This window comes from Condylura cristata, unplaced genomic scaffold (genome assembly GCF_000260355.1).
Source record: "Condylura cristata isolate star-nosed mole 26May11 unplaced genomic scaffold, ConCri1.0 scaffold00028, whole genome shotgun sequence".
Taxonomy (NCBI): domain Eukaryota; kingdom Metazoa; phylum Chordata; class Mammalia; order Eulipotyphla; family Talpidae; genus Condylura; species Condylura cristata.
In genome coordinates, this window is record NW_004567129.1 from 15,816,592 (window position 1) to 15,842,122 (window position 25,531).

General features: G+C 34.8%; 1 protein-coding gene across 1 annotated transcript in view; it reads right to left on the reverse strand.

Annotated features, from left to right (window-relative positions):
• Nucleotides 1-3,484: 3,484 nt before the first annotated feature.
• NFAT5 (nuclear factor of activated T-cells 5, tonicity-responsive) overlaps nt 3,485-25,531 on the reverse strand; it is a 98,040-nt gene continuing 75,993 nt past the window's right edge. The window contains exons 10-15 of the mRNA XM_004690422.2: nt 17,916-18,048; nt 14,713-14,796; nt 10,724-10,872; nt 6,784-9,283; nt 5,912-6,155; nt 3,485-5,447 (exon numbers count right to left, since the gene is read on the reverse strand). Of these exons, the coding sequence (XP_004690479.1) occupies nt 5,920-6,155; nt 6,784-9,283; nt 10,724-10,872; nt 14,713-14,796; nt 17,916-18,048 (3,102 nt within the window). The 3' untranslated portion in view covers nt 3,485-5,447; nt 5,912-5,919. The remainder of the gene's footprint in view (nt 5,448-5,911; nt 6,156-6,783; nt 9,284-10,723; nt 10,873-14,712; nt 14,797-17,915; nt 18,049-25,531) is intronic.

The following is a 25,531-nucleotide window of genomic DNA, read 5'->3' on the forward strand; positions in this document are numbered from 1 at the left end:
ATATTCTAAATAGCTAAGATTTATTCATTAAGAAGGAATCATCACTATACATCATTCTTGATTTCTTTGGAATGAATAAAGTGCATATAATATCAATAGCATATTAAAAATATTGCATAAAGGTTTGCAGTTTTTTTAGTGACATAAATAGTCATGGAAGTACTCACATGGGGAAAGCAGCTCTATCCCAAAGTTACTATTATCCTAACCTGCTGCCGAAGGACCTTTCTGCAGGCATCACCACTGTTGTAAGAAGATGGAACATAGGCAAAATTAACAAAAACCTAGGGACACTCATCCAACTGCACCCGATTAAAAAGAACTATTATCTTAGGTCTAGAGGGATTCAGGTATAACCTCATTTCCTTTGACATTGTTTTCCTAGGGAGATTAACTGAAAGTTCTGAGGGGTAAGAAGTACATTATAATGAATCACTTAACCCTATCCAGTTAGAAAAAATGACACTACCAGGCTTTACCTAAACTATGTGTTAGTCATTTATTTATATCTAAATAATTAAGACACTCTGAACTCCTTCCTGATATACATACACATTTGTATGCATGAAATCTCACAAATAGTAAAATTTTCATTAGCATTCAAGAAAGATTTATCATTAGTTGTGTGAAATGACTTTTAATTTATATAAAGTCTGAACAGTATAATTCTGTAATCTTTTACTTATCCCTACTCAAAGAACATTTCTAGCATTTCTGTTAAGAATGTTAAGAATAACATTTCTGTTATTCTTAGGCCAAGGGGAATTAGAAATTTATGAAGTTGTTTTTTATGGCAATCAAGATGGAGAATAACTAAATGGAAAAGTTAAAAGTTGGGACCTATTAAAGCCACTTGTAAATGTTTTGGCAACAGTGAAAACATGAAATTATAAGAAAGGGCCATTATTATGGTAAAAAGGCACTTTTCCATTAAGTACTTAATCTAGATATAAAATATTAATTTAAAAAATTTCCTGAAAGACAAAGTGGAGTAAAAATAGAAGTTTCTTAATAAATGAGTCTAGAATGGCATGAAAATAAACGGGGATTAAAAGAGTAATTAGAGCACTCAGGCAATTCACAAAAGATATAGGTATTCTGAAATTTACTATATCATGAATATTATCTCCATGAGTTAGTGCTAATGACACAAAGAGGCAGAAAAGATTACTTTTTAATACATAAATACCTGTTAAGAAATCCACTGACTAGGGTGTAAGCTTTAAGTTGTATTTCTAATAAATCTGAACTATACGCACAGTATCTCATTTTCACTGAGTCCCACTTTATAACCAAAGCATGCAGCTGTAACATGGCTGCCTTACTCAGGGATGAAGTCTGGTCATGAATGGACTAAAGCTGTCATATTACAATAAAAAAGCAAAAAAACAAAACACAAGGAAACAGGTATCAGAATATTCATTTCATCAGAAAGACGAAACATTTTCAAACTACTTCTAAGAGAATATTTGTAAACCAATGTTGAATTTGAGCCTTTGATTATTAAAGCATTTATTCTGCTCTTTATCAGTTTTTATTTTTTCCAAAGCAAACATTTATAATGGGATTAAGTGATACCATTATAAAGAATGGGATCCTCAGAGTGATTGAGATACTTCTTTCTCATTTTCTTTCATACTATTTTTCTTGATTTAACAATATAATTCTTAGCATGTTAACTAAAGTTCTGATGGACAATAGTATATACAATATTACAATAAAGAAAGGAAGAACAGGAAAGAAAAAAGGAAGGAATATCCCTGATCACACTTCTGTAATAAGCAAAGCTCTTTGAAAATCTGTTCAAGGGAACCCGGTGAAAACAGATTTGCTTGCACTGGGGAAATAACAACATGATACTCCAATTACAAAAGGCAACAGACAAAGCTCAGAAACAACATTTGATTTCCAATTCTCTTCCCCCATACTGATGTGGCTATATAATGGAATGACAGCAGGAAGAACACACACACATATACACACAGATAAGCTCCAAGCATTAATATGAGTTGCTAAAAGGAAGGACAATTGAATATAACAATGTAAAGGAATAAAATGTGGTTCATGGTTTACTTAGGTCCTTCTGCCATAAATAAATTTAATAAATTATTTTCAAGGCCTTTGGAGCTCACTGAGTCTTTCCTAACCTGTAACAGTAATCTGGAAACAACATTATTAGCACAAGTATCAACCACTGGCCATGGAGCAACTCTTCAATAAGAAGACAAATACTTTTTTGCAACCAAATTGTATGTTCAGAATTTTGTACTTAACATTGACCTTTAGGAGTAAGTAACATTTAACAATGAAAAAAGAAAAAAATCATTATTATTGAATAAGAATATGGAAGCATAGCACAGCCCTTGTATAAATAACCACAAAATTTATGAAAATAAAAATTGGGTTTCTGTCTCCATTCAATCAAGCCAGTACAGTTCAGGTGTATGTTCTGTTCTAAAGTTAGATATTATAAAACAGAAATTGGTCCCTGGTGACTTGGCATTGGCAATCAACATTTTACAATGATATATAATCTCTTGCTAAACAACAGAACACAAGTCAGCACACAAACCAGTCTTCCTGCCATCACTTCATACAGAAGAGTGTTAATAATCATTCTAATTGGAATTTGACGAACAAATAGACTTCTTGAGTCTCCTGTGTGATCTTTTAGAAAAAAATTCAGAAACTCAGACATAAACTGAAAGCATCTAAATTTTAATCCTATTTTCTTATGTTTACACCTACTGGTTAAGCTTTCTCTGTTAATAGGCAACCCTCTGCTGTTAGAATTTAAAATTTACCTTTTAAAATCAAAGCACTGGGTTGTGTGGCTGATCCTTCTTATAACCTGAACTATATTGGATAATATTTCCCAATAGAGGTGGGTAGAGAAGAGATATACTTAAGAGAATGCTTTTGGTTTAGAGAATTTATAAAGTTGCTCTGGATATTACAAGATGGGGGAAATGTTATTAAAATTACAAATATGGTTTTTTTAAAGTGTTTTTATAAATAAAAGGCATAGAATACAGAAAGCCAATTAATAATAACAATAACAACAATAATAAAATATTAAATATATAGTGAGCAAAGACTGAATGGCTCATTCTTGTGAAACACCATTAGACACAATGGCCTGGATGGGTTTCCTTACTCTAACATTTTGCTGAGTCAAAGACACAGCAAACACACAGCAAGCTGCCTTTAGCCCACTAATAACATCAAAGAACTGCCTGATGGAATGGCCACAGATGAACAGGTCATTTGTTTCGAAAGATACTTAAATACTCAATAAAGACATAACAAACCCCCCCCCACTGTTATCAGACGCCACGTTGTGGTAGAACATCAGACAAACTCACAAATTTACCACAAAAATGTGTGGCAAAAAAAGAATAGTTTATATATATGTATATATATAAATTTCTATATTTATGCCAATGTACTCAACTCAGTACAAATAGCAAAATAGTATACCATTTCCTAAATACAAAATATAGCTTTCCAAAAAAATGAAACACACATTAGATATAAACCATCCAAAACTTGAACGATTGAAAACTGTATTCAAAATTAAATGACCCAGAGTAGGTCTCTTTCTGAAAAGTTCCCTTCATATCGGCAAGAAGCCTGTACTACTGAAAACGTAATTCAATACCTCTCAATCAGAGAGAGAAAGAAAGAAAGGGTTGAGGGTAGAGGGAAGAATATATGATAACAAAGAGAAAAACAAATTAGAAGAAGAGCACACTCAAGGAAGACCATCACAAAAATGGGGAAAAAATCTGGTTGTATAAACCAACACCACAATACCACAAAGTTCAACTAAATTAGGATAGGAAAAAAATAGAAAAGTAGCCTTCAACAAACAATTAACAGGCTATTTTTTTTTGTACAATTAAAAAATAAATGAAATGGACAAAAATACCAAAACATCTTATCTACATATAGAAGCCACACACAATTTGGCCTTAAACTGTATTGACAGCTTACTACATGCCAAAAGAAAAGTAAGATAAAAGCACATGTCCAGATAACAGGTTGTAGTGAGAAGCAGGCATCCCATGGGTGGTGAGAACACCCAAAACTGTATAACTAACGCTACAACTGCAGATTCTGGAGTGTTATTTTGCTCTTTATAGTTGCAATATGAGTTAATTCTTCATTTTAAGTCAATGATATGGCCCTGTAAAGCCTAAGGCTTGTGGGAACCATCAGATAAGTGACCACTTCAAATGGTAAAGCACTGAGGTGACAAGTGAATTACACTCACTGCAGCTCAGGGAGAAGTGATATTTCAAGAAATTTTAGTTTGTCTTCTTTTAATTAAAGTTTAATAGCTTCCTAATAGAAGGAAAAAACTGAATTCAGAACAGCACCGTTCATGGGGGAAAAAATGCATTGTTTCTTGCTTTTCAGGAATCAGCTCCTCTCATTCCTGAAAAGGGACCACTCAAATGTGCTGCAGGAATTGCTGGGTCATCCCAGATCTAAGTGGCCTTTTCCATTGTGTTGTTACAGGGTCATTACTAATAGACTAAAATTAAATGGGGAAAAAGGAGGAAGAATAATACAGATGAATATAAGACGGATTATCAGCCCAAGTCTTGATTAAGAAGAAAACAGACTAAAAATTGTTTCTGTAAGTTTAAACTATTGTGGGAGGACATCAGAATACAGTTTACCATATATTCTCCCCTTTATTTCCTATAGAGCAAGATAATTATTTTTCTATGCGGTTATGGCTAAACCCTTTAATAGAAACACAGAAAATTAAAAACCTCTGAAAAATAAAATCAATAACATTCCAGCTGTTCCCAGTTTGTATGTTGTTTGCTTTTGTGTTAAATAAAGAGGCCTCTTATCTGTGTAGAGCTCTTAATACGGCTTATTTATCAGAATATTAGCCTTTCACTTTCTCCATAAAAACTGAGAAAAGATTCCTTCACTTTGGCCAATAGCTGTGCTTTTTGTACTGAAAAACCACAGCTTTTGTTACTATTTAAACTTTACTTTCTCAAAAGCCATTACTTGAATAAAACAATGCAGGGAAAAAAAAATGAGGAACAGAAGTAAACATGACAGTGAGTTATTTTTCTAATAGCAATAATAACTGAGTGGTCCAGCTTTTAAATTTAAACTGTACTTTAAAAGAAATAATGCCTAGGAAAATAGCAACAATTAACTCTGTCAGCTGGAAACTCAAACAGACTCAGTTATCACTGTTATTAGGAATATAAAATATGAAGACATTAACAACGGTGGCTAATCACTGCAACAGGCAGCATAGGTGTGCTCTTTTGCAGTCAGAGTAAAATCTATCCCTTTTTACTCAATCACAGTTTTTCATATTTTCTTATGCTTTTAAAGTAACAGTTTAATAATCCTCATGGAACCACAAGATCTCAGGACATCTTGGAATCAGGATTTTCTTCAAGGAATTTCTAAGAAAAAGAAGAAGTTTAATATAACTCTGGAGAGGGAAAGCATTTATAAAGTTCCTGTTACCCTGGCTGATCCCAAAGTATGCTATACAGTACTATAGCTGATACCTTATCATATTTATACTTCCACAGACATATCTGTATTTATATGTATTTACATTTATTTTCTGAGGGAGAAATGAGACATAATTATGATTATAGGTAGTACATGTAGTATACGTAGTACATTCATAAGATGTTTTGTCATTCCAAGGCAAAGAAGTTTAGAGCCAGAAGGAATGCCCAGTACTAGTAATATGACCATAAGTCATCATTCCTAGCAATTTATACACACCATTTTGTGAGAAAGCCATCTTTTAAAAGATTAGAATCTAAACAATGCTATTACTTGACCCACATTTGTTAAGAATAATACAAATTATTAATGTTTATTGATAAGCAAGAAGTTAAAATGCAATACTTACATCTCCAGTTAAAACGAGCCAGTCAAATTGTTCCCTTGATTTTGCAATGAAACAAGCAAATCAATCTTTTCAATGTTTTGGTTGGTGTTTATAGAGGGTGCCAGAGGAGAACTCTCTGGCATTTGCTGAGAGAGAAGTGTTGTCACAGAAGACTGCCCCTCATTTTGTGGTTGACCTGGCTGACTTATAGCCATCAACTGATCTGGCAATGTTGCTGGTCCAGAAGATAAAAGCTGACTACAGTCTGCAGAGACATTTAAAGTAGAGAAGATACCTAATTAGCTACTTTCTGTTAAGATTCCCAAGAAGATATTTACTAGTTGCTAGGGGAAATGAATTATTGCACTAAATCAGTACAGAACTAAAGATGAGGCAATAGGCCTCCAAACAAATTTACTTGGAACTATATTGGAGTGTACTTTAGGATTCTTCTAAGCAGTATAAAAATGCAACTTTGCTCATTAACCCAAGTACTATAAAATTTCCTTGGTATATGAATATGAATATTAGTTTCTAGCTCCTTAGAATCTACCTACTTTGTCTGAGATATTTTCTGTCATTGTTACTTATTTTCAAGTTTATAATTTGAAAATGTCAGACACATACCTTTATATAGATGACCACATTTAATCCTCCCAATATCCTTGAGAAGTATATACTACTGCCACTATTTTAGATGTGGAAACTGAGGCTCAAGCAAGTAACTTGTGAAAGAAGTCACAGTATATGGTATGGCTGGGATGTGATCTCAATTTTAAGTACAAGCTGTACTCTTAAAGCCACTCAGTTTTGTGTCCTTCTAATAATAACAATAATGATAATCTATTTCAATGAATTAGCAATTAAGAAATGAGAAATTAGAATTTTCTTACTATTCTGAATTCCAAATAAGAACATTCCTGATGTCTGCTGAGATGAGCCTGGAGAATTCTGTAGTTGGTTCATTGTACCTCCTGTAGTGTTATGAAATAAAGTAGCCTGTGGCTGAGGTGAAGAGGTGGCTCCCTGGATTCCAGGCATGTTGTTCTGAGGGGAATAAAGAGGAGACTGTTGCATGTCTTGTTGGTTTATACTGGTCTGCAGTGCAGACATGGATGCTGGAGAGAGGAAGAGTGTTACTTGCTGTTCTTGAGAACTGGGTGACCCTTGAACCAACTGAATCTGAGGAGAGCTATGGAACAAGGAAGTCTGTGATGATTCAGACTGGGTAGGACCTGGGTTCTGAAGTGAGGAAACTGTGGGCTGGTTCTGAAACTGCATGGGCTGCTGCTCTTGATTCATTTGGGCCATATTATTTTGTTGGTGAAAAATGGATTGGTTCTGTTGCTCCTGATTAGCCATTGGATTCTGACTTGGGTTGAATATCATGTTTGGTGGTGGTTGCTTCTGAGATGCCATTGTAGCCATGGTATTTTGGTTACTGAATAAAATGCTCTGCTGCTGTTGCTGCTGCTGCTGCTGCTGCTGCTGTTGCTGCTGTTGCTCCTGAGAAGGAGAGTTATTCTGGATGGCAACTATTGGGTGCTGTGACTGGAAGATTGATCCTTGTTGGTTCTGAGGCATAGGATTAGGAGGAAGGGAGCCCAGGGATACTTGAGGCTGAAATAGACCTTGTTGGGAGGATTGTGCCTGTTCTTGGGAAAGCATAGGGTTCTGCATGTGTGGTATTGGAGCTTGTTGCTGGAAAGCAGCTTGCTGCTCAGTGTTTGAAGTTGACTGAAGTGGAGAAATTGAGTTCTGAGCTGTAAAAAATGAAATCTGTTCTTCTTGGGTTACTGTGTTAGTCTGAAGATTATTTATTGGACTCTGGGAAAGAAATATGTTGGCTGACTGCTGCTCCTGAGACACAGAAGAGCTCTGTAATACAGCCATGGTACTTTGAGAATGAAACATTGGAGTCTGCATTTGTTCAGAGGAGGTTGTAGAAGTCTGGCTGTGGACAATAGGACTTGGACTATGAAAAATAGAACCTGGAGTTTCCTGGGAAAGGTTCTGAGCATCAGCAATAGGATTCTGAGGATGAAAAAGTTGTGCCTGTGAATGAGAAGACTGCTGCAAAAAATTCCCAGATTGGAGTGACATTATCTCATTACCTTGCTGGAATAAACCATTACCTTGTTGCTGGGTACCACTATTCGGAACACTCATCATATTTTTTGTTGATGAAAAAAGGTTAACTTGAGGTTGATTGTCCCCACTATGTTGCATTTGGACCATGGTCTGAAAGACACTGTTTTGAATCTGTTTTGCTTGTGCTCCAGTTTCCTCTCCATCTCCTGAACTTGATGTTTGAAACATGGTAGTGCCAGGGGTTGCAACCTGCTGTGTGGTAGTTGTAGCAGTTTCATTGCCAGAAACTGCAGGAGGAGAAGAAAACAATTCACACTGCATTTGCATATCCTCACTGGTAGGTAATGCACTCATTATATGAGTGGTCTGTTGGTAAACTGGAGACTGCTGAAGGTTTCCATTTGCAGAAGCACTTGAAGGGAACAACTCTGACTGAATCTGAGCAGCTGCCTGGCAGATACTCTGTTGCATTTCCATCACCATTGCAGCTGATGATTCCATTACTTGCTGTTGCTGTTGTTGCTGTTGCTGATTAGATAATGTGTTTTCAGTCTGTGGGTGAACACTTTCAGCTCTTCCAGCTATTAAATTATCTGGTCTTGTATGGACTGTTGGCTCTGTTGAGGAAAACATTCCAGGGCTTACGCTATTTTGAATTTGACTGACTTGTTGAAAGATGTCTGCACTGAGCTGTTCTTGGACATTTTCGTTACCATCTGGAGCAGAAAACAACACTGATGATAATTGCTGCTGTGCCTCTAAAACTTGTTGGACCAAGTCAACATTACCACTGCTGCCACTAGCAGTACTACCTGTAAAATTTCCTGCCTGCAACTGCTGAATTGTATTCTGTAGCTGACTGACGCTATTTGGTGGTGGGAAAATATTTGACGAAATTTGTTGCTGTAAAGTCTGTGCTTGTTCCTGTAGTGGTGACTGCTGCTGTTGCTGTGACGCCTCAGCCAGGTGTGACAAGTTGACCACTGTGCCATCTGACTGTAATACCTCTCTAGATTGAGTTTCTCTTGTCTGAAACGGTGTAGCCTGCTGTAGTAATGCATCACTGTTAGGTAGCTGATTAGAAGCAGATACTGCTGGAAAGCTGCCAGGCTGTGAAATGTCCTGTGTTTGAATAGTTGTCAGGGTCTCTGGGTTGTATGGCTTGGGCTGTATCTGCTGCTGCTTTTCATTTTCAGAAGGTAAGTGGGAAGATGAAGATGATGATGATGAAAAAGATCCATTTCCTGCTATACTTGAAATATTTTCTAATGTTTGTTGAGTTGATCCAACTGTTTTTGTACTCTGAAAAAAAAATCCCCAAAATATGTCTTTATAAATATTAAAGGAATTCATGTGCTACTTCAAAAATTAAAAGCATATGTATGAACAATTTTCTACTCCATTTTTTTTTTTAATAGGTTTAGTGGGTCTCCCTAGTGGTACAAGGGATTAAGTCTCAGTGCTATGATGCTCTTAGCAGCCAGTGTAGCACAAGTTAGATTCCCCAATCAGGGAGCTAGCCCACAAGGAGCAGGAGACCTTCCCTGCTCCCTCCTGCTCCCTTCAGCAGTTTATTTCTGTAGATCTGTCTGTTGTGCTCCCTACTCTGTCTTTAATGAGTCCTCTCACCAACCCCCTCCACACTTCTGGGCTATACTCCAGTTCTTATATGCATAAAGAAATAAAAGAAGCCTAAAAAAAAAAAGAAAGAAAGAAAATAGGTTTAGGACTATGATTCCCAGAGACAATAATTGTTATCATCAGAATTTTTTAAAGTATTATAAACAAAGATAGTCAAACAAAGAAATAGAAAAGCAATAGTTTTTGATTTGCTTTGGATGGTAAGAACATATTAACCCTATGGCTCATGAATCAAATTAATAAATAGCAAATTAAAAAATAATCTTTATTTTTGTAGACCATTAACATTATAGGGCAGGAAGCAAGTGAAAAAAAGGAGGGGGAGTTATAAGAAAAGATTGGGTAACAAAAGGAAATAAAAATGCCTCTAATTTTGAAAATGCTAAACCAGTACTTTCAGCAATACCCAAGATATCCCACATACCTAGCAAATATATTAGTTCTATCCATGACAGAAAATGTATATAGGAAGTCACTATGCAAATTATTTATTAGAATGTAAAAGCATTTATTCTGAAAATTCATTAAGTGCCTCCAAAGATAGACAAGTAGAAAAAGTAAAAAGTATAAACATGGGGAACATGGAAGCAGCCCAAAGGCCCAAAAGTAGATGACTGGATTAGAAAGATGTGGTACATATATACAATGGAATATTACTCAGCAACCAAAAAAGAGAAACACATGTCTTTTGCAGCAACTTGGATGGAGCTGCTTAGTGAGATAAGCCAGAAAGAGAAAGAAAAATACCGGATGGTTTCACTCATAGCAGGAGTATAATGGACCAGGCGAGAAAATAACAAAAATAATGGACAACCATATACCAGAGACATTCTGTGGGGGCGGAGTGGGGAATGGGGTCAAAAATGGGGGGGGAGGGGAAATGCACGGGTCTATGGTGGTGGCACAGGGGTGATTTGGTGATGGGAAACCCGCGGGGATTACAATCGAGATGGAAAAAAAAATGTGCAAAATGATGTAAAAATAAACTTTGTAATAAAAAAAAAAGTATAAACATGGGGAAAAGAAATCAAAGCACTCAAAACACAGCAATTTTTATACCTGAGGTTAAGATGTAAGACACTGCTAGTCACTGTATCTCACCTTAAAAATGGGAGAAGATCTTTTTTCTGCTGTTACTTCCATTGGAGTAACATCTTCACTCTTAATCATACTGCTTGATATGAGTGGCGTAATCAGAGCATTAGGAAGAATATTAACCTTATCTAAGTTACATCCAGTAGTTTTCATTGCTGCATACACATACAAACAGAAAGAAAAGTGCAACATAAATCATCAACAATTTCACCATATAGTATGTTGACTATTAGTTATGACTTAAATATTTATTCATGCTATGATGGTAGCGTGAGATACATAACTGGTATATTAAAATGAAGCTTCCCTATTTTGAGCAGCTTTGGCTTGGCTTGACTCTTGCTATGGGCCTGAGCCTGAAGGTTAAATATCAACAAACTTAAGTATCCCAGGACGTTTCCAAGGTGCTTTGAACAATGTGTAATAACACCAGGATATATTATAGAATACATTTTGGAAATCTCAAATAGGGTAAAGTTGTTCAGTTATAACTATTACATTTTGCTCTTAGCATATGTATGCCTAAAAATATAAAGTCTCAAAACTTTAGAAGGGCTAAAGACTGTTTAAATATTTTTCTCCCTAACAAAATCCAGGCCTTTCATTACAAAATGTCAGCAAATAGATTTGCTTCTTTAAATTAAATAACTCAAGTTTTCCTTTGAAAATTTGATTTGTCAGCTTAACAAATAAACACACTGAACATTTCTAGACAGGACTTTTTTTCTTTTCAGAAATTTAGGAACTATTTTAGGTTTACCAACTAAACTTCCAAAACAAAACTATAAAGTATGTTTTACTTTTTACTATTTCCATTTTTAGGAGTGGTTACAGATTTATTCTAACAAGAAGAAATATATTGCAGATCTGTCATATTTGATCACTCGGTGATATTTGCTTTATTTCCCTGATACCTTTTCTTCCTTCTTTTTCATCTACTTGAGTCTGTCATTGGCTTAGTGGAGCCTATGATATTGTGAATGAATGTTCTCTGTACTGAACACAGTCAAATTCTGATCTAAAGTTTTACAACTTTGAAAACCTGTAAAAAGAAATAGATTCCCCAAACTTTCTGAAAATAGTCCCAAGAAACTGTTAACAATATTTATACCATATACTTCATCTTATTTAACTAGTATTACTTTTGTATGAGGGATACACAGTTGGGTAAAACTAGAAATGATCATAATTATTTTGACACTAGCCCGTGTAGCTATCTTCCCTACTTCCCATATTGCCAAAACCTCTCTAAGAAATCAGAAAATTCAGAGTAAAAACTTTCAATATCTGGCCATGACATCACAATTGATCATCAAATTCTAAATTTTATAGTAACTGATGGCTATTTAGAAGAATGTTACTTGGAGTAGTATTGCTATAACAAAAATTTAAAGTTATTTGTATTGTTCTGTTAATTACTGAACACATCTAATTAGGCCCCCAGATAGCATCTTGGTATTGTACTAAAGAAGTCATAAAAATAAGCCAACTGTTAAAGAAAATTTATGGTACTATAAGCTATTGTGTTTTTAAATTCATCATAATCTCTAATTATTGGTAATATATTTAAATGAAAAAAAAATTATACAAATAGAGATTAGTATATTATTTGATTTTACTTTGTATCTTCATAAAATGATTTTACCTAGATCTCTCTGATGGTACAGGAGTTAAGTCTCAGCACTATCAAGCTATCATCAGCAGGGAGCTAACCCACATATTGTGCAGCAGACCTCTTTTGTTTCACCTGCCCTGCCGTTCCCCTTAGCAGTATATTTCAGTAGATCTGTCTGTTCTGCTTTCTACTGTCCCTGGTGAATCCTCTCACGCCTCCCACCCACCCTCTGGCCAACATCCCAGCTCTTGTATGCATAACTCTAAAAAAAAAATTATTTCAACCATGATCAACTTTTATCTGTCAAAGAGCTGAATTGTGTTTTTTAATCCATTTTTTGACTTATGTTTTCATCATTATCACTAAATCATTTTATTACTAAAAATTTACCAAAACATACAAAACCTTTCAATTATAAATTTATAATCTTATGAGAAATTTTACAATGGATCAGATTAGTGTTCTACTAGTTTGGTATTCTATGAAAGCAGCATCAAGGAATTTTGTAAGGCAAGAATAAATTCATCAATGTTGACAAAATAGAGATCTTTCTTTAATAATTAGTTAATTGTATTACTTATATAACAAACATGGTTTGAATTATTGTTCTCAACCTATTAATTTGATAAGTGATCTTTGGCAAATTAACCAACCTTTCTGGAAACTTGTTTCCTATTTTATGAAATAAGAAAAATACCTCCTAAGAGTTTAGAGTACTAAATGTCATTCTGCCATTAAAGAGCTTAAAATATTGCCTGGCACTTAAATATGCTCAATACACATTTAGTTCAGGCTATCCATAGCAGATTTGTAAATTTACCTGTAGTTAAGTATGATAAGCTTAGCAGTTTATTACTAGTATTCAATTCCTCATTGATTGATTCTGATAAGCGTTGATCATAAATTATAGATGCAAGCTATATCAAACACATTATATACGTGAATGCAAAATTTTATTACTGACAATAGAAAAAAAATCACACTATTTGATAAGGAGCATTTGCTATCATGCTTTTTAACTTTATTTTATTAAAGATTTATTTATGCATGCAAGATTTGGGGTACAGCCCAGAAGTACAGGGGTGGGGGTGATGGCATTCACCAGAGACAAGAACAGGGAGCAAAACAGGTGGATCTACTGAAATACACTACTGAGGGGAGCAGAGGGTGAGACAGCAAAGGTTTGCTGTGCCATATGGATTAATGCCCTGGCTAGGGATCAAACTATGCTGCAGTGGCTGCCAACAGTTTCTTCGTTCTGAGACTTAACCCTTTGCTCCAGTAGAGGCCCCCTATTTATTTTTTTTAAGATTTATTTATGCATACAAAACTGCGGTATAGGCCACAGACACAAGGACGGTGAGAGGATTCACCAGAGACAAGAGTGGGGAGCAGAACAGACAGACTGATTAAGTATACTGCTGAGAGAGAAGAAGGTGGGCCAGGAGAGGTCTGCCATGATACGTGGGTCACCTCCCTGGTTGGGGATCAAACTCATGCTGAAGCAGCTATGGCCAGCTTTGTAGTGCTGCGCCTTACCCTGTTGTGCCACCAGGGACGACCTGGGGGCACTATTTTTTCATTTTAAATTTAACCGTAAGTTTCACGACAGAAATGTGTAAGTAAAAGCAGGAGTCATAGGAATAAGTCAATGACCATTATGTAAGTGACAGTTTCATAGCAATGGCATAAAAGTATCAGCACTGTATATCACACCTTTTATTTTTTAAGATTTTTATTTATTTATGCAGAACTGCACCTCTGGTGCAGGCCAGAGGTACAGAAGCCGGTGAGATGATTCACCAGAGACAGAATGGGGAACAGAACAGGCAGAATAATGAAGTACACTGCTGAGGAGAGCAGCAGATGGGCCAGGAGAGGTCTGCCACACCATGTGGATCACCTCCAGGGCTGCGTATTGAACTCACACTGAAGCAGCTATGGCTAGCTTGCAGTGCTGGGCTTTAACCCATTGCACCACCAGGGAGGGCCCTATATTACAGCTTTTTTACAGCTAAGATATAGTAAAAAATGAATCTGGTCTACCATATTCCAACATCTTAAAAGCATATTTCTAGTTTCAGGATTGGCAGGGCACTAAATAAAGATATCAGAAGAACAAACGATAGAAACCTAAAATAACTTTTCAAATGACTACATTACATATTTTGGTACCTTCAGTCTTTTAAGATTGTTATTGTGAATGAAGAGAAATAGCAAGTTGGAAAACAATTCACTACACTTGGTAGTAAAACAAATATTTTACAATAGAGAAAATACCCTAAGTATCTAAATAACAAAGAGAAAAAAATAGTAGGCATTGCTAGAGAAAATATATAGGATCATCTATTAAAATTTTTTAGAAGAATCAACTTGGTACCTTTCATGGCCTCCTCAAAAGAGCAAGGTCTTGCTGGACTAGATATCTCCTTCTTCACATTTATATTCAAAGCACCAGCTGCTGCTATTTAAGGGAAAGAAAGATAATTATATTCATTCAAATTTATTCATCCTAGCAAAATGAGTATCTTAAAATGAGTATCTTTAAATGAAATGTTTTCTCATAAAGCATTATTAAGTTATTTATTTACCAGAAATTCTAGGTTAGAATTAAGATGAGTTTTTATAACCACCACTAGTCTATTCTTTAAAATCACTCAAAGTGGGCAGAAGCATATAATTACTTAACCAACACAAAAATAACAGCAATCAAAAAAAAAAAAAATCCCTCTTGTTGGATATCAGATGGGTAGAAGATTAGTATAAGGCTTTAAAAATGTATCAAATATACTGTGACACTAGTATGAAAAGTTTATCATTCACCCCTAAGTGATTTATATAAAAAATACTGACCCAGAAACAATTAATTAACTGAGCTAAATTAGAAAAAACTATGAAGAACATATTAAATCTATAACATCATGATTTTGGGGGGTTAAATACTGGAGAAAAAACAATCTGCTATTATTAATGGAGAGTAGCTGGGTTTTGATATCTACTAATACTAACTACATCTATGACAACTTTAAATTTAATGGATTAAGGACAGAAATCAATTCCCAATTTAAAATTTCAAATAAACAGGTCCTTACTTAAAATAACAAAGTAAAAATTTTGCTTAGATTTTAACTTCTATTTTTCAATGTACTTATATTATAATCCCTAACTGATTCAAAATGGGAACGAAGATTATTTTCACAATTTCTTATGCTAGGTAAAATAATGTGAATGTTATTCCAACTTTTAGACCATGTACAAAATACCCAGGAAAATTTGGGTGCATAACTACTCTAGACTATCTATGTATGTCGTCTTAGGCCTAGAGAGTACACAGAGCCTGAAAGCACTGGCTGGTGTATCAAGACTTCCAGGTAACAATATGGATACAGGAAAGGAAAACTAAGGATGTTAATCTGAAGTTCCTTTTCTCCCATACTGATATATTCCAGCTTGGAACTCTATGCATCCCCTGAATCCTAAATTCACACCTGCTCTTTTAGACTGTTATCCTTGCCAAACTAGAACAGGATATATTTTATTTAATAATTTGTTAGTTTTACTTCTAACTTTAAAATACTTACACAAGTGGTTTAATAAACATCATTTCTACTCTCACAAATACAAAAGGATGGGCCTAGTTTTATGGGTTATAATTATGCATCATTGAATATTCAAATGTTTAACCATAGTCCCCAAAAGAATGACAATATTCATTAGTATATCATGATACAGTGCAATTTTCTATGCCCATTATTTCCTGAAATCATATTTTCTCTCTCATGGGTAACTGAGAATATGATTACATTTCATAAAACATAAAAATGTGAAAATTAGGGGACTACTTTTTAATTGGCTATATCATAAAGGCAGAAATTGTAGCATGACAGTGTGCATTCCATGTGTTTAAACTCACTATCAGAGAGGACTGCTCTCTACATTGACACAAAATATGAGGGGGAAACTTTTACAGAATAAAGTTAATGATTCCTTAATTGTGGTTTAATACAGTCAATTAGGAAACTTAAAAGCTGTTTTATTTGGCAACTAATCAAAAGGAAATTTCTTTTTTGTCTTATAATATTTTATTATTATGAGTAGACTTTATGTTTCAAAGTGGTTTTAGATATACAGAAAAACAAAGAGTACAAATTTCACATATACTTTCCTACAATTAGTTTCCCTCCATTGTTAAAATCTTAGGGACAGTTGCTACAGTTAATAAATATTGTTATATTAACAAAAGTCCACAATTCATCCAAATATTCTTAATTTTGATGTAATTAGTTCTCTGTCCCAGAATTCCACTAATTATGATACATTTAGCAGTTTTATTTCCCTCTGATTTTTCTTGTTTGTGATTACTTCCTGTGATTATCGGTAAAATATATGGCAGAATTGGAATTTGTCCTGTTTTTTCAAAAGGAAATTTTCAGCTTTTACCACTAAGAAATGAGGATTCTTAGTGCTGATATCAAAGCATTTCAAATTCATGAAGTTCTCTTTTCATAAAGCTCTTTTTAATAAAAACAAGTAACAAAACCTCAGTATTATCATGATGCATCTATGTACTTCCCTCTTCTCTTCCCACAAGATATATTACTAAAATACTTTAACTGTTATTAACTATATTTAATTATTTGCTTAAGTATAGTTTTAAGTTTAAACTTTCTTGGATTTTTGTGACATTCCTCAAAAAAAAAAATCAAATATTTGATCTCTGAGCATAAAGCATTCTTTTCCATTTTTGTTGAAAACAGTATATCCTAAACTTCAGTTTTTCTGTTTGAAAGTTTTACTTGTAATCTTGTATTCTGGAAGAAACACTAAGATTTCTTTGGTGTTATGCTATGGCATACTTTTGTATCAAATTGGTAGAAAATAACCAATATGTAAAATTAAGATATGATTTAAAAAAGAGGTACAATTTTAAGTGTCATAAGGTTAAGTATCAAAACTAAACAATTATAAAAATTTAGAGTGCTTCTAAACTTCTAACATTTTAACTGCTCTTACTGTTTCAGATTCTAAAGTACCTAATTTACCTAAGTGCTTAAAATTGTACTTAAAATATTTATTTACCAGCAGTCTTTGATTTTTTTAATTGTACATCAGAATATATTAGAAACACATAGGTTCTATGTTACTTTACCCACCTATCACTTCAAGCTTATTTCTTTCCTCTCCCAAAATGCGTCCCATAAGGAAGTCAGATTAAACTATCAGTAGTTTTGTGAAATTGTCACTGTCATCTCCCTACACATAAGAGATATGCAGTAAACGGCATTCTTACTAAGGAGTATTGTATGGTAACTCTGGAAAATCTAACTTCAGAACATTCTGAATTTTCTTTTATTAGAAGAGCACGTAAGACAGAAATGATCCCTTAATATACTTGTAAAAGTAGTATTTTGAGGGCTACCTTTTTAGGGAATAATGCTGTCTCCAAAACAAAAACAAAACAAAATCCACTAGTATTAATTTATCTTGCTAAATAAACTGTTGTTGGTTGTCTGGTCTTCGTAGCACTCTAAAGTACTATAAATTAATTATTCATTTTTGTTTGGATTTTTTATTTTGGCATACCTGGGTCTGGAGTGTAAGTGAATGACTGAACATCATGAGATCTTCCAGCATTGGTCACTACGTATATTCCCACTGACACAGGCAAAGTTATATGCTGGTCATGATATGGAGGAACCTTCACAATAAGATGATTCTAATTTAAAGAAAATTATAAGATTAAGAAAAGAAGCAATGCTTACAATAAAAATACTGAATTAACAATTATGATTTGCTGTAAAGTTTTTAAAAATCATATCAGAAACAAAAAGGAGCATTTTCAGGTTCATAAGCATCAGGACATTAATCATAATTTAAGACTGTGCTTAAGTTAAAATAAATGTTCTACAAATTACAATTTTTTTTTTTGGTTAAGATTTATTTTATACACTTATGCATACAATGGTTGGGGTGTAGACCAGAGGTACAGGGTAGTGGTGATGAGAGGATTCACCAGAGCTAAGAGTGGAGAGAAGAACAAGAGGACTGACAAATACAGTACTAAGGGGAGTAGCGGGTGAGACAGGAGGCCTGTTGCACCATGTGGTTCACCTTCCTGGCCAAAGATGGAGCTCATACTGCAGTCCCTGAATAGTGCTGAGACTTAACCCCTTGTGCCACCAGAGAGGCACAATTACAATTTTAACAGGATTGCAATTTTAAGATTACATTTGTTGTTCTCTCCCACTGGAATATTCTTACTTTTCCTCTTCAAGTCTTATTCAAATGACATCTCAGAGAAGCTTTCTCTGACTATCCTATTTAAAATAATGCCCCTCTCACCTGAAGATATAATCTTGTTTAATTCTACAAAGCATTTATCACCACCACCTGATACCTGCTTGCTTATTTCTTTTGTCTCTTTTCATCCACAAGAATATATGTATTATGAAAATCTAAGATGCATTCTTATTTCCTCTATAAAGCACCTTACAGAAAATAAACTCAAATATATTTGCTAAACAAAATAAACAAGAGCCCACCAAGTACAATATCAACTACCATGTTTTACACAACTTTAACTGTGAAAGACTTTACAACTGTTCACTACTTCCTAACTACTGTAATTCTCTCTTAAAGTAAAACAGGGTTTAGTTTACCCAAACCCCACATATCAGAGTTATTTTTTTATTAGAACAGAGGCAGAAGCATACATGTAAGAAAATGTTTTACCAGTATTTGTTCAATGGAACTACATCTTCCTGGAAGAGAATTTGAAACATATTTGAATTTTAGTTACACTATACCTGGTTGACTCAGTTGAACAGAAATGTGATAAATGAGACCCAGATTAAGGCTTCAATTTCTAAGACCTCACTTTGTTTTTGAGAGATATTAAAATAGTCTTGGAAACAGTCACATCATAAATAGCTTCTGATTCATGGCATTAACAGAATGCTTCCTAATCCCAGTTAGCCATCTCAAAAAAATTATGCTCGTAAATCAGGTAGGAAAACATATAAATGTGTGTACATTCAAAGGTACCGGGGGACAAAAATATAAAAACATATAATTATACATTAGGGCCTCCAAAAACACATCTGTGTTCCAAGTTTTTTAACTTTTAAAAAACAAGAGGTTTTAGCCCTCCCTGGTGGCACAGAGGGTTAAAGCACAGCCCTAAGAAGCTAAAGCCACTTCAACATGACTTCGATCCCTACCCCGAAGGCGACCCCATGGCACGCGACCCCATGGCACGGCAGACCTTTCCTGACCCGCTCGCTGCTCCCCTCAGCAGTGTACTTCCTCAGTCGGCCTGTTCTGCTCCCCACTCAGTCTCTGGTGAATCCTCTCACCATCCTCTGGCCTGTACCCCCGTTCTGTATGCATAAATAAATACATCTTAAAAAAAAAAAGTTTTTTTTGGAGGGGTGCCCTCCCTGGTGGCACAACGGGTTTAAGCACAGCACTATGGAGCTATCACAGCCACTGTAGCACGAGTTCAATCTCCAGCCAGGGAGCTGAACCACATGGCGCTAAGACCTCTACTGACCCACCTCACTGCTCCCCTCAGCAGTGTACCGCCTCATCAATATGCCCGTACTGCTTCCCACACTGTCTCTGGTGAATCCTCTCACTTTCTGCACCTCTGGCTTGTACTCCAGTTCTATATGCATAAAAAAATAAATCTTTTTTAAAAAAACAAGAGTTCTTGGGCCCTCCCTGGTGGCGCAGTGGGTTAGAGCACAGCACTGAGAATCTAAAGCCGCTTCCTCATGAGTTCGATTCCCGCCTGCCCCGGAGGTGACCACATGGCGTGGCAGACCTCTCCTGACCCGCCCGCTGCTCCCCTCAGCAGTGTATTTCGTTGATCTGCCTGTTCTGCACTCCACTCTGACTCTGGTGAATCCTCTCACCCTCCACATCTCTGGCCTGTATCCCAGTTCTGTATGCACAAATAAAATAAAATCTTTAAAAAAAAAAAAAAACAAGAGTTCTTGAATCTTACCTACCTTTATTTATTTAACTACGCCACTAAGCAGTCTTACCTACACAAGGAGAAGTTGAATGGAGGGGATTGTAAAGCATGTTGCCAGTATTAAAATTATTTTGCAAACTGTAAATGAAATTATTCTTCTAAATAAAAATCTTCTGTTTCCTGGTAATAAGTAATAGAATTAATATCTAAAAACCAAGAGCCTATTTTATAAAAGACTCTTTTACTTTTGAAAAGTATATTTAAGCAAGCTGACATCTTAAAAAAAAAAAAAAAAAAAAAAAACAGGCCCTCCCTGGTGGCGCAGCCAGTTAAAGCACAGCACTAAGCTGTTAAAGCCACTTCCGCATGAGTTCGATTCCCGCCTGCCCCAGAGGTGACCACATGGCCCGGCAGACCTCTCCTGACCTGCCTGCTGCTCCCCTCAGCAGTGTACTTCATCGATCTGCCTGTTCTGCTCCCCACTCTGTCTCTGGTGAAGCCTCTCGCTGCCCCTGAGCCTCTGGCCTGTACCCCAGTTCTGTATGCACAAATTAGTAAATCTTTAAAACAAAACAAAAAAAGAACCAATTTTGTTAAGAATTCTTCAAATTTCCCCAACTCATTTGAATTAAAAATTAAGTAAATTATGAGCAGTGATAGAAAGTTGCCTGTAAAGAAAATTAAGAGCAATTAACTACTACTGAGCCAGTAGCCAATAGTGTATATATACACATAACACACAAAGTTTTGGGAGGACTTTGGTGCAAGTAGTATTCTCTGGTGTAAAGAGAAAAGAATATCTATTGTAATTGCTTTGAAAAATAAGTTTACATTCAAAATTTTCTTTTTTATAGCAGGTAGTCTTCCTCAAAGTTTATAAGCAATAGTGCTAGATATTTTTTACTCTCTTAAGTGACAATTTATTACTGAAATAGTTGGGAATACATATGTGTATGCATATGTGTATATGTATGTATTTGAATACACATACACAATCCCAACAGGAGCAGTTTGAAAACACACAACCACTAAACTCTCAAATCTTTGTTTAGTGTAGTTATTCCCACAAATTCTGAGAATCTTCTTGGCATTTATTTTAAAAAATTTCATTGCATATTTATATATAAAATTCCATCTTCTTTAAAGCTCCTCTTCACTGTTTTTTAAAAGATTTATTTATTTATGCATACAGTACATGCCAGAAGTTTAGGGGCGGTAAAAGGATTCAATAGGCTCAAGATTAAGAAATGACAATCTATACAATTTTTATATCTGACACATTAATGCCTGTTTCATGTTTTATAAACATGCTATTCATAATTAAACTACCTCTAATATACCTGTGTTAAGTTTTAGTTCCCTTTACAAATTATTTCCACATTTTAAGCTGTTAAAATTTCTTGCTTTCTTTCAAAACCAAATTCTCTTACTCTCTGTATCAAACACACACAGTTTGACTATCTGTATTTTCCATAGATATTTAATAGAAAATTAAAATTATATAGAATTCGTCTAAAGTGATTTAAAATGGGATAACATGTCCCATTTTAATGAGACATCTAATGGTCTTGACTAGAAGAGGCAAATATCCTATCTCATACTTGTTATATAACTGGGAAAGTTGAGTATATAGTGAGTAAATTCTGGGGTTGCAAATGAATAGCAATTAGAATTATTCATAACTGCAAGTTGCAAAATGTTCTTCAATTTCTACAATGCCACCTTCTGAGTATTTTTTACTACTTAAGGTCCTTTCAACTTTTCTGTATAGAACTGATATTTCTTTATTGAAAAGTTGCAGTGTTTTTCCTTTTTTTAAATAACAAGATTTTTATAGTTCAGCTGACTACATTAAAACATTTCCCAGAAAGCCTCTTAGAGGGAAAAAAAAAAACCAGAAAATTAAGAATGCAACTATAGAAGTAATGAAAGATTTTATTATGATTTAGTTTATTTACATACTTGCTTGCAAAACAACCTATAGATATAGCCACCAAATATGGACATAATTTCATTCCATTCCACCACATATTTTTATTGATTATTCTTCTCTGTTAATCTATTATAGCTGGCATAACTGTGCTAAAAAAAAAGTGTTTCAAAAATATAACTACCCCGTGCCTCAAAGGTAAAGAAAGAAGGTTGGAAGGAGAGTGGGAGAGTGAGTCAGAGAAGGAAGAAGAAGTAAAGAGACAGAATAGAAGCAGCGGTAGACAGAAAGTGAGGAGTGAACTTAATAATTTCTATATTGTTGTGGCCATTTTATTAATATTTTGTATAATTTGTAAGTCAATTCTTTCAGTCTCCAGAAATAGTTTTCTCATCTATAAAACTACATCATAGAATAAAGTGAGGAATAACAATTATAATAGAATCTTTACTAACAAAAGTTTATGTTAAACAAAACAAAACATGTTTGTAGCATACACAAGTATTACATGGATATTTAAGCTGCAGTCAGGACCAAAATGTTAGGCATATAAAAACTTAGTAAAGAAATAACTATCTGATGGTTTAACTTATAGGAGGAATGTAGCGGAACCAAACAAGGAATCAGGAAAAAAAATTATGATAAAATAAAAAACAAAATTAAAAGGCAACTATAAATTAGAGGTATACTACAGGGAAGGGAAAGAGGTAAAAAGGGGGAGGAAAGAGCACAAGGGACTATGGTGATGGGGCATGGGAATTTTATGGGACAAAAAGAAGAATAAGGTAAACTATATTTAAAAAAAAAAACCAAAAACTAAAAAACAAACAAACAAACAAACAAAAACTTGGTACCTGCCAGGTGGCACAATGGGTTAAAGCATAGCATTATGAAGCTATTGCAGCCACTGTCACACAAGGTCAATCCCCAGCCAGGACCCACATGGCACTAAGACCTTTCCTGATCCACCCACTGCTCCCCTCAGCAGTAAATTTTGGTTAAGCTGACTGTTCTACTCTCCACTGTTTCTGTCTCCCCACCCTGCACCTCTAGTCTGTACCCCAGTTCTTTTATGCCTAAATAAATAAATCTTAAAAAAACAAAAGCCAACAACTTAGTGGAAATTAAAGTTTTCTATGTCCTCAGAAGGAAGGATAAAGGATCTCAGATCCTACAGAGTTTTTTTTTTTTAAAGTGAATAAAGTGAACCAAAAGATTTCTCATGAGTTACCTTACTAAGTGCTTGGTATTATTAGGAACACAGAACTGAGTCACAAGTGGAAAGTACTATTGGTTCATGGGAACTGATAATGTTCTGATGAGTAAGTTATATTACAAGTCATAAAATGTGAGAATTAGAAGGAGCTTCAAATAATCTAGTAAAAAAAAGCTTAGTTTATTAGAAAATTAGGGCACAAAGGAAAACTGTCTTACTTCAGGGCTATAGGGAGGTGTTCTCCAGGCATTTGGAATGTCCTGTACAATAAAGGTGTCTATGTTTTAGCTGAGGGCTTTAGAAATTGGAGAGTTTAACAATACAATATTTAAAGAAGGCTTTGGAACATACCATATCAGTTCTGACCTCTGTTCGAACTAGTCTATAGAGGTCAGTTGCACAGGCAGTATGTGATGTAAGTCCAAATAAAATACTCTGTCTATATACTCAGTGTACCATCACACAATGATGTTCTGAGAAGGTATGTTATCCCTGAGGTTAACAGAGGCTTCACCTCTGGGAATCCTTCCAAACATTTCTCCATGCATCTTGCCCTTCAGCAGGTCCTGTTTTCTATCTTTTTGCTATAGAAAACCTGAAGTGGTTAAGCACAGTGCTTTCCTAAGTTCTATTAGCTGTTCTAGCAAAATCTGAGGAGGTAGTGGAAATCTTTGAATTTGAAACCAACTGTTACAAAAGTAAGACCAGCCTAGAAACTCCTTATTTTGTGGTTGGAATATGCACTCTAAAGTGGGAGCAGCTTTAGGGAGCAATGTGATCTAACCTTTGACTTTGATAAAATATTGGATATACTGGATACATAATGTAATTAATTTTTAAGAAAAGTTTAAACACAAAGGAATAAAGACCAAACAAACCCAAAGGAATTATTAACATTTTGATAAACTATTATCGATTCTCCCATTTTTGCTTCTTTTGTCTTCCTATTTGCTTTTATGTACTCTTTTCAATCCCATCAGCATTTTATGTTAAGTTTTAGGCTTTGGCAATATACTAGCTTAATGCAATTCTCCTAAAAAAAATCAATAGCACATTTCAAAGAACTGGAACAAATACTATTAAAATTTTTATGTAGTCACAAAATACCCCAAATAACAAAAGCAATCTTGACAAAAGAGAATGGACGTATCACTCTTACAGATCTCAAGTTCTACTATAAGGCCACAATAATTAAAACAGCCTGGTATTGTAACAAAAACAGACACATAGACCAAAGAAACAGAATTGAGAGCGCAGAAATAAACCCACATGAAAAAATATTCACAATTACTTATTATTAGAGGAATGTAAATGAAGACCACCATGAGATATCATCTCACACCTCTGAGAATAGCTCGTACTGAAAAGACTAGAAACAAAAATGTTGGTAAAGATGTAGAGAAAAAGGCACCGTCTTACACTGCTGGTAAGAATGCAAATTGGCCCAGCCCTTATGGAAAGCAGTATAGAGGTGTCTCAAAACATTAAACGTGGAGCTGCTTTTTGACCCAGTAATTCCATTCCTACTCATCTACATAAAAAAAGTAAAAAACTCTAGTATGAAAGGAAACCTATTTACTATAGCTAAATTATGGAAACCTAATTGTGGATCAAGAAGATGTGGTATGTATACTCAAGTGGAGTACTACTCAGTCTGAAAAGATAAACATGCCACTTGCAGCAACATGGATGAAGCTTGAAGGGATAACACTAAAGCAAAAGTAAGTCAGAAGGAGACATAAATACTAAGTAAGTGTTACTAATATGTGGAATAGAAAGTAACTAAACTAACAGATAAAGGCAAACTGAAAAACTAACCATGATGGCTGGCTACAGTACAGAAACAGCAGTTGGGGGAGAGGGGAGGGAAAAGGAGAGAAAAGAACAAAGAGGAAAAGAAGCACAATGTTCTATGGTAGTAAAATATGGATGAGTTGGTGGTGGGTGTATTATAGTGATAATATCTGATTGGGCTGCTGCCCCAACATACCTCTGTTAAAAAGAAATAGATTACATTTTAATATAAATTAAAAAATAAGTTTTAGGTTTTGGGTAATTTATACATTAGTTGTTTC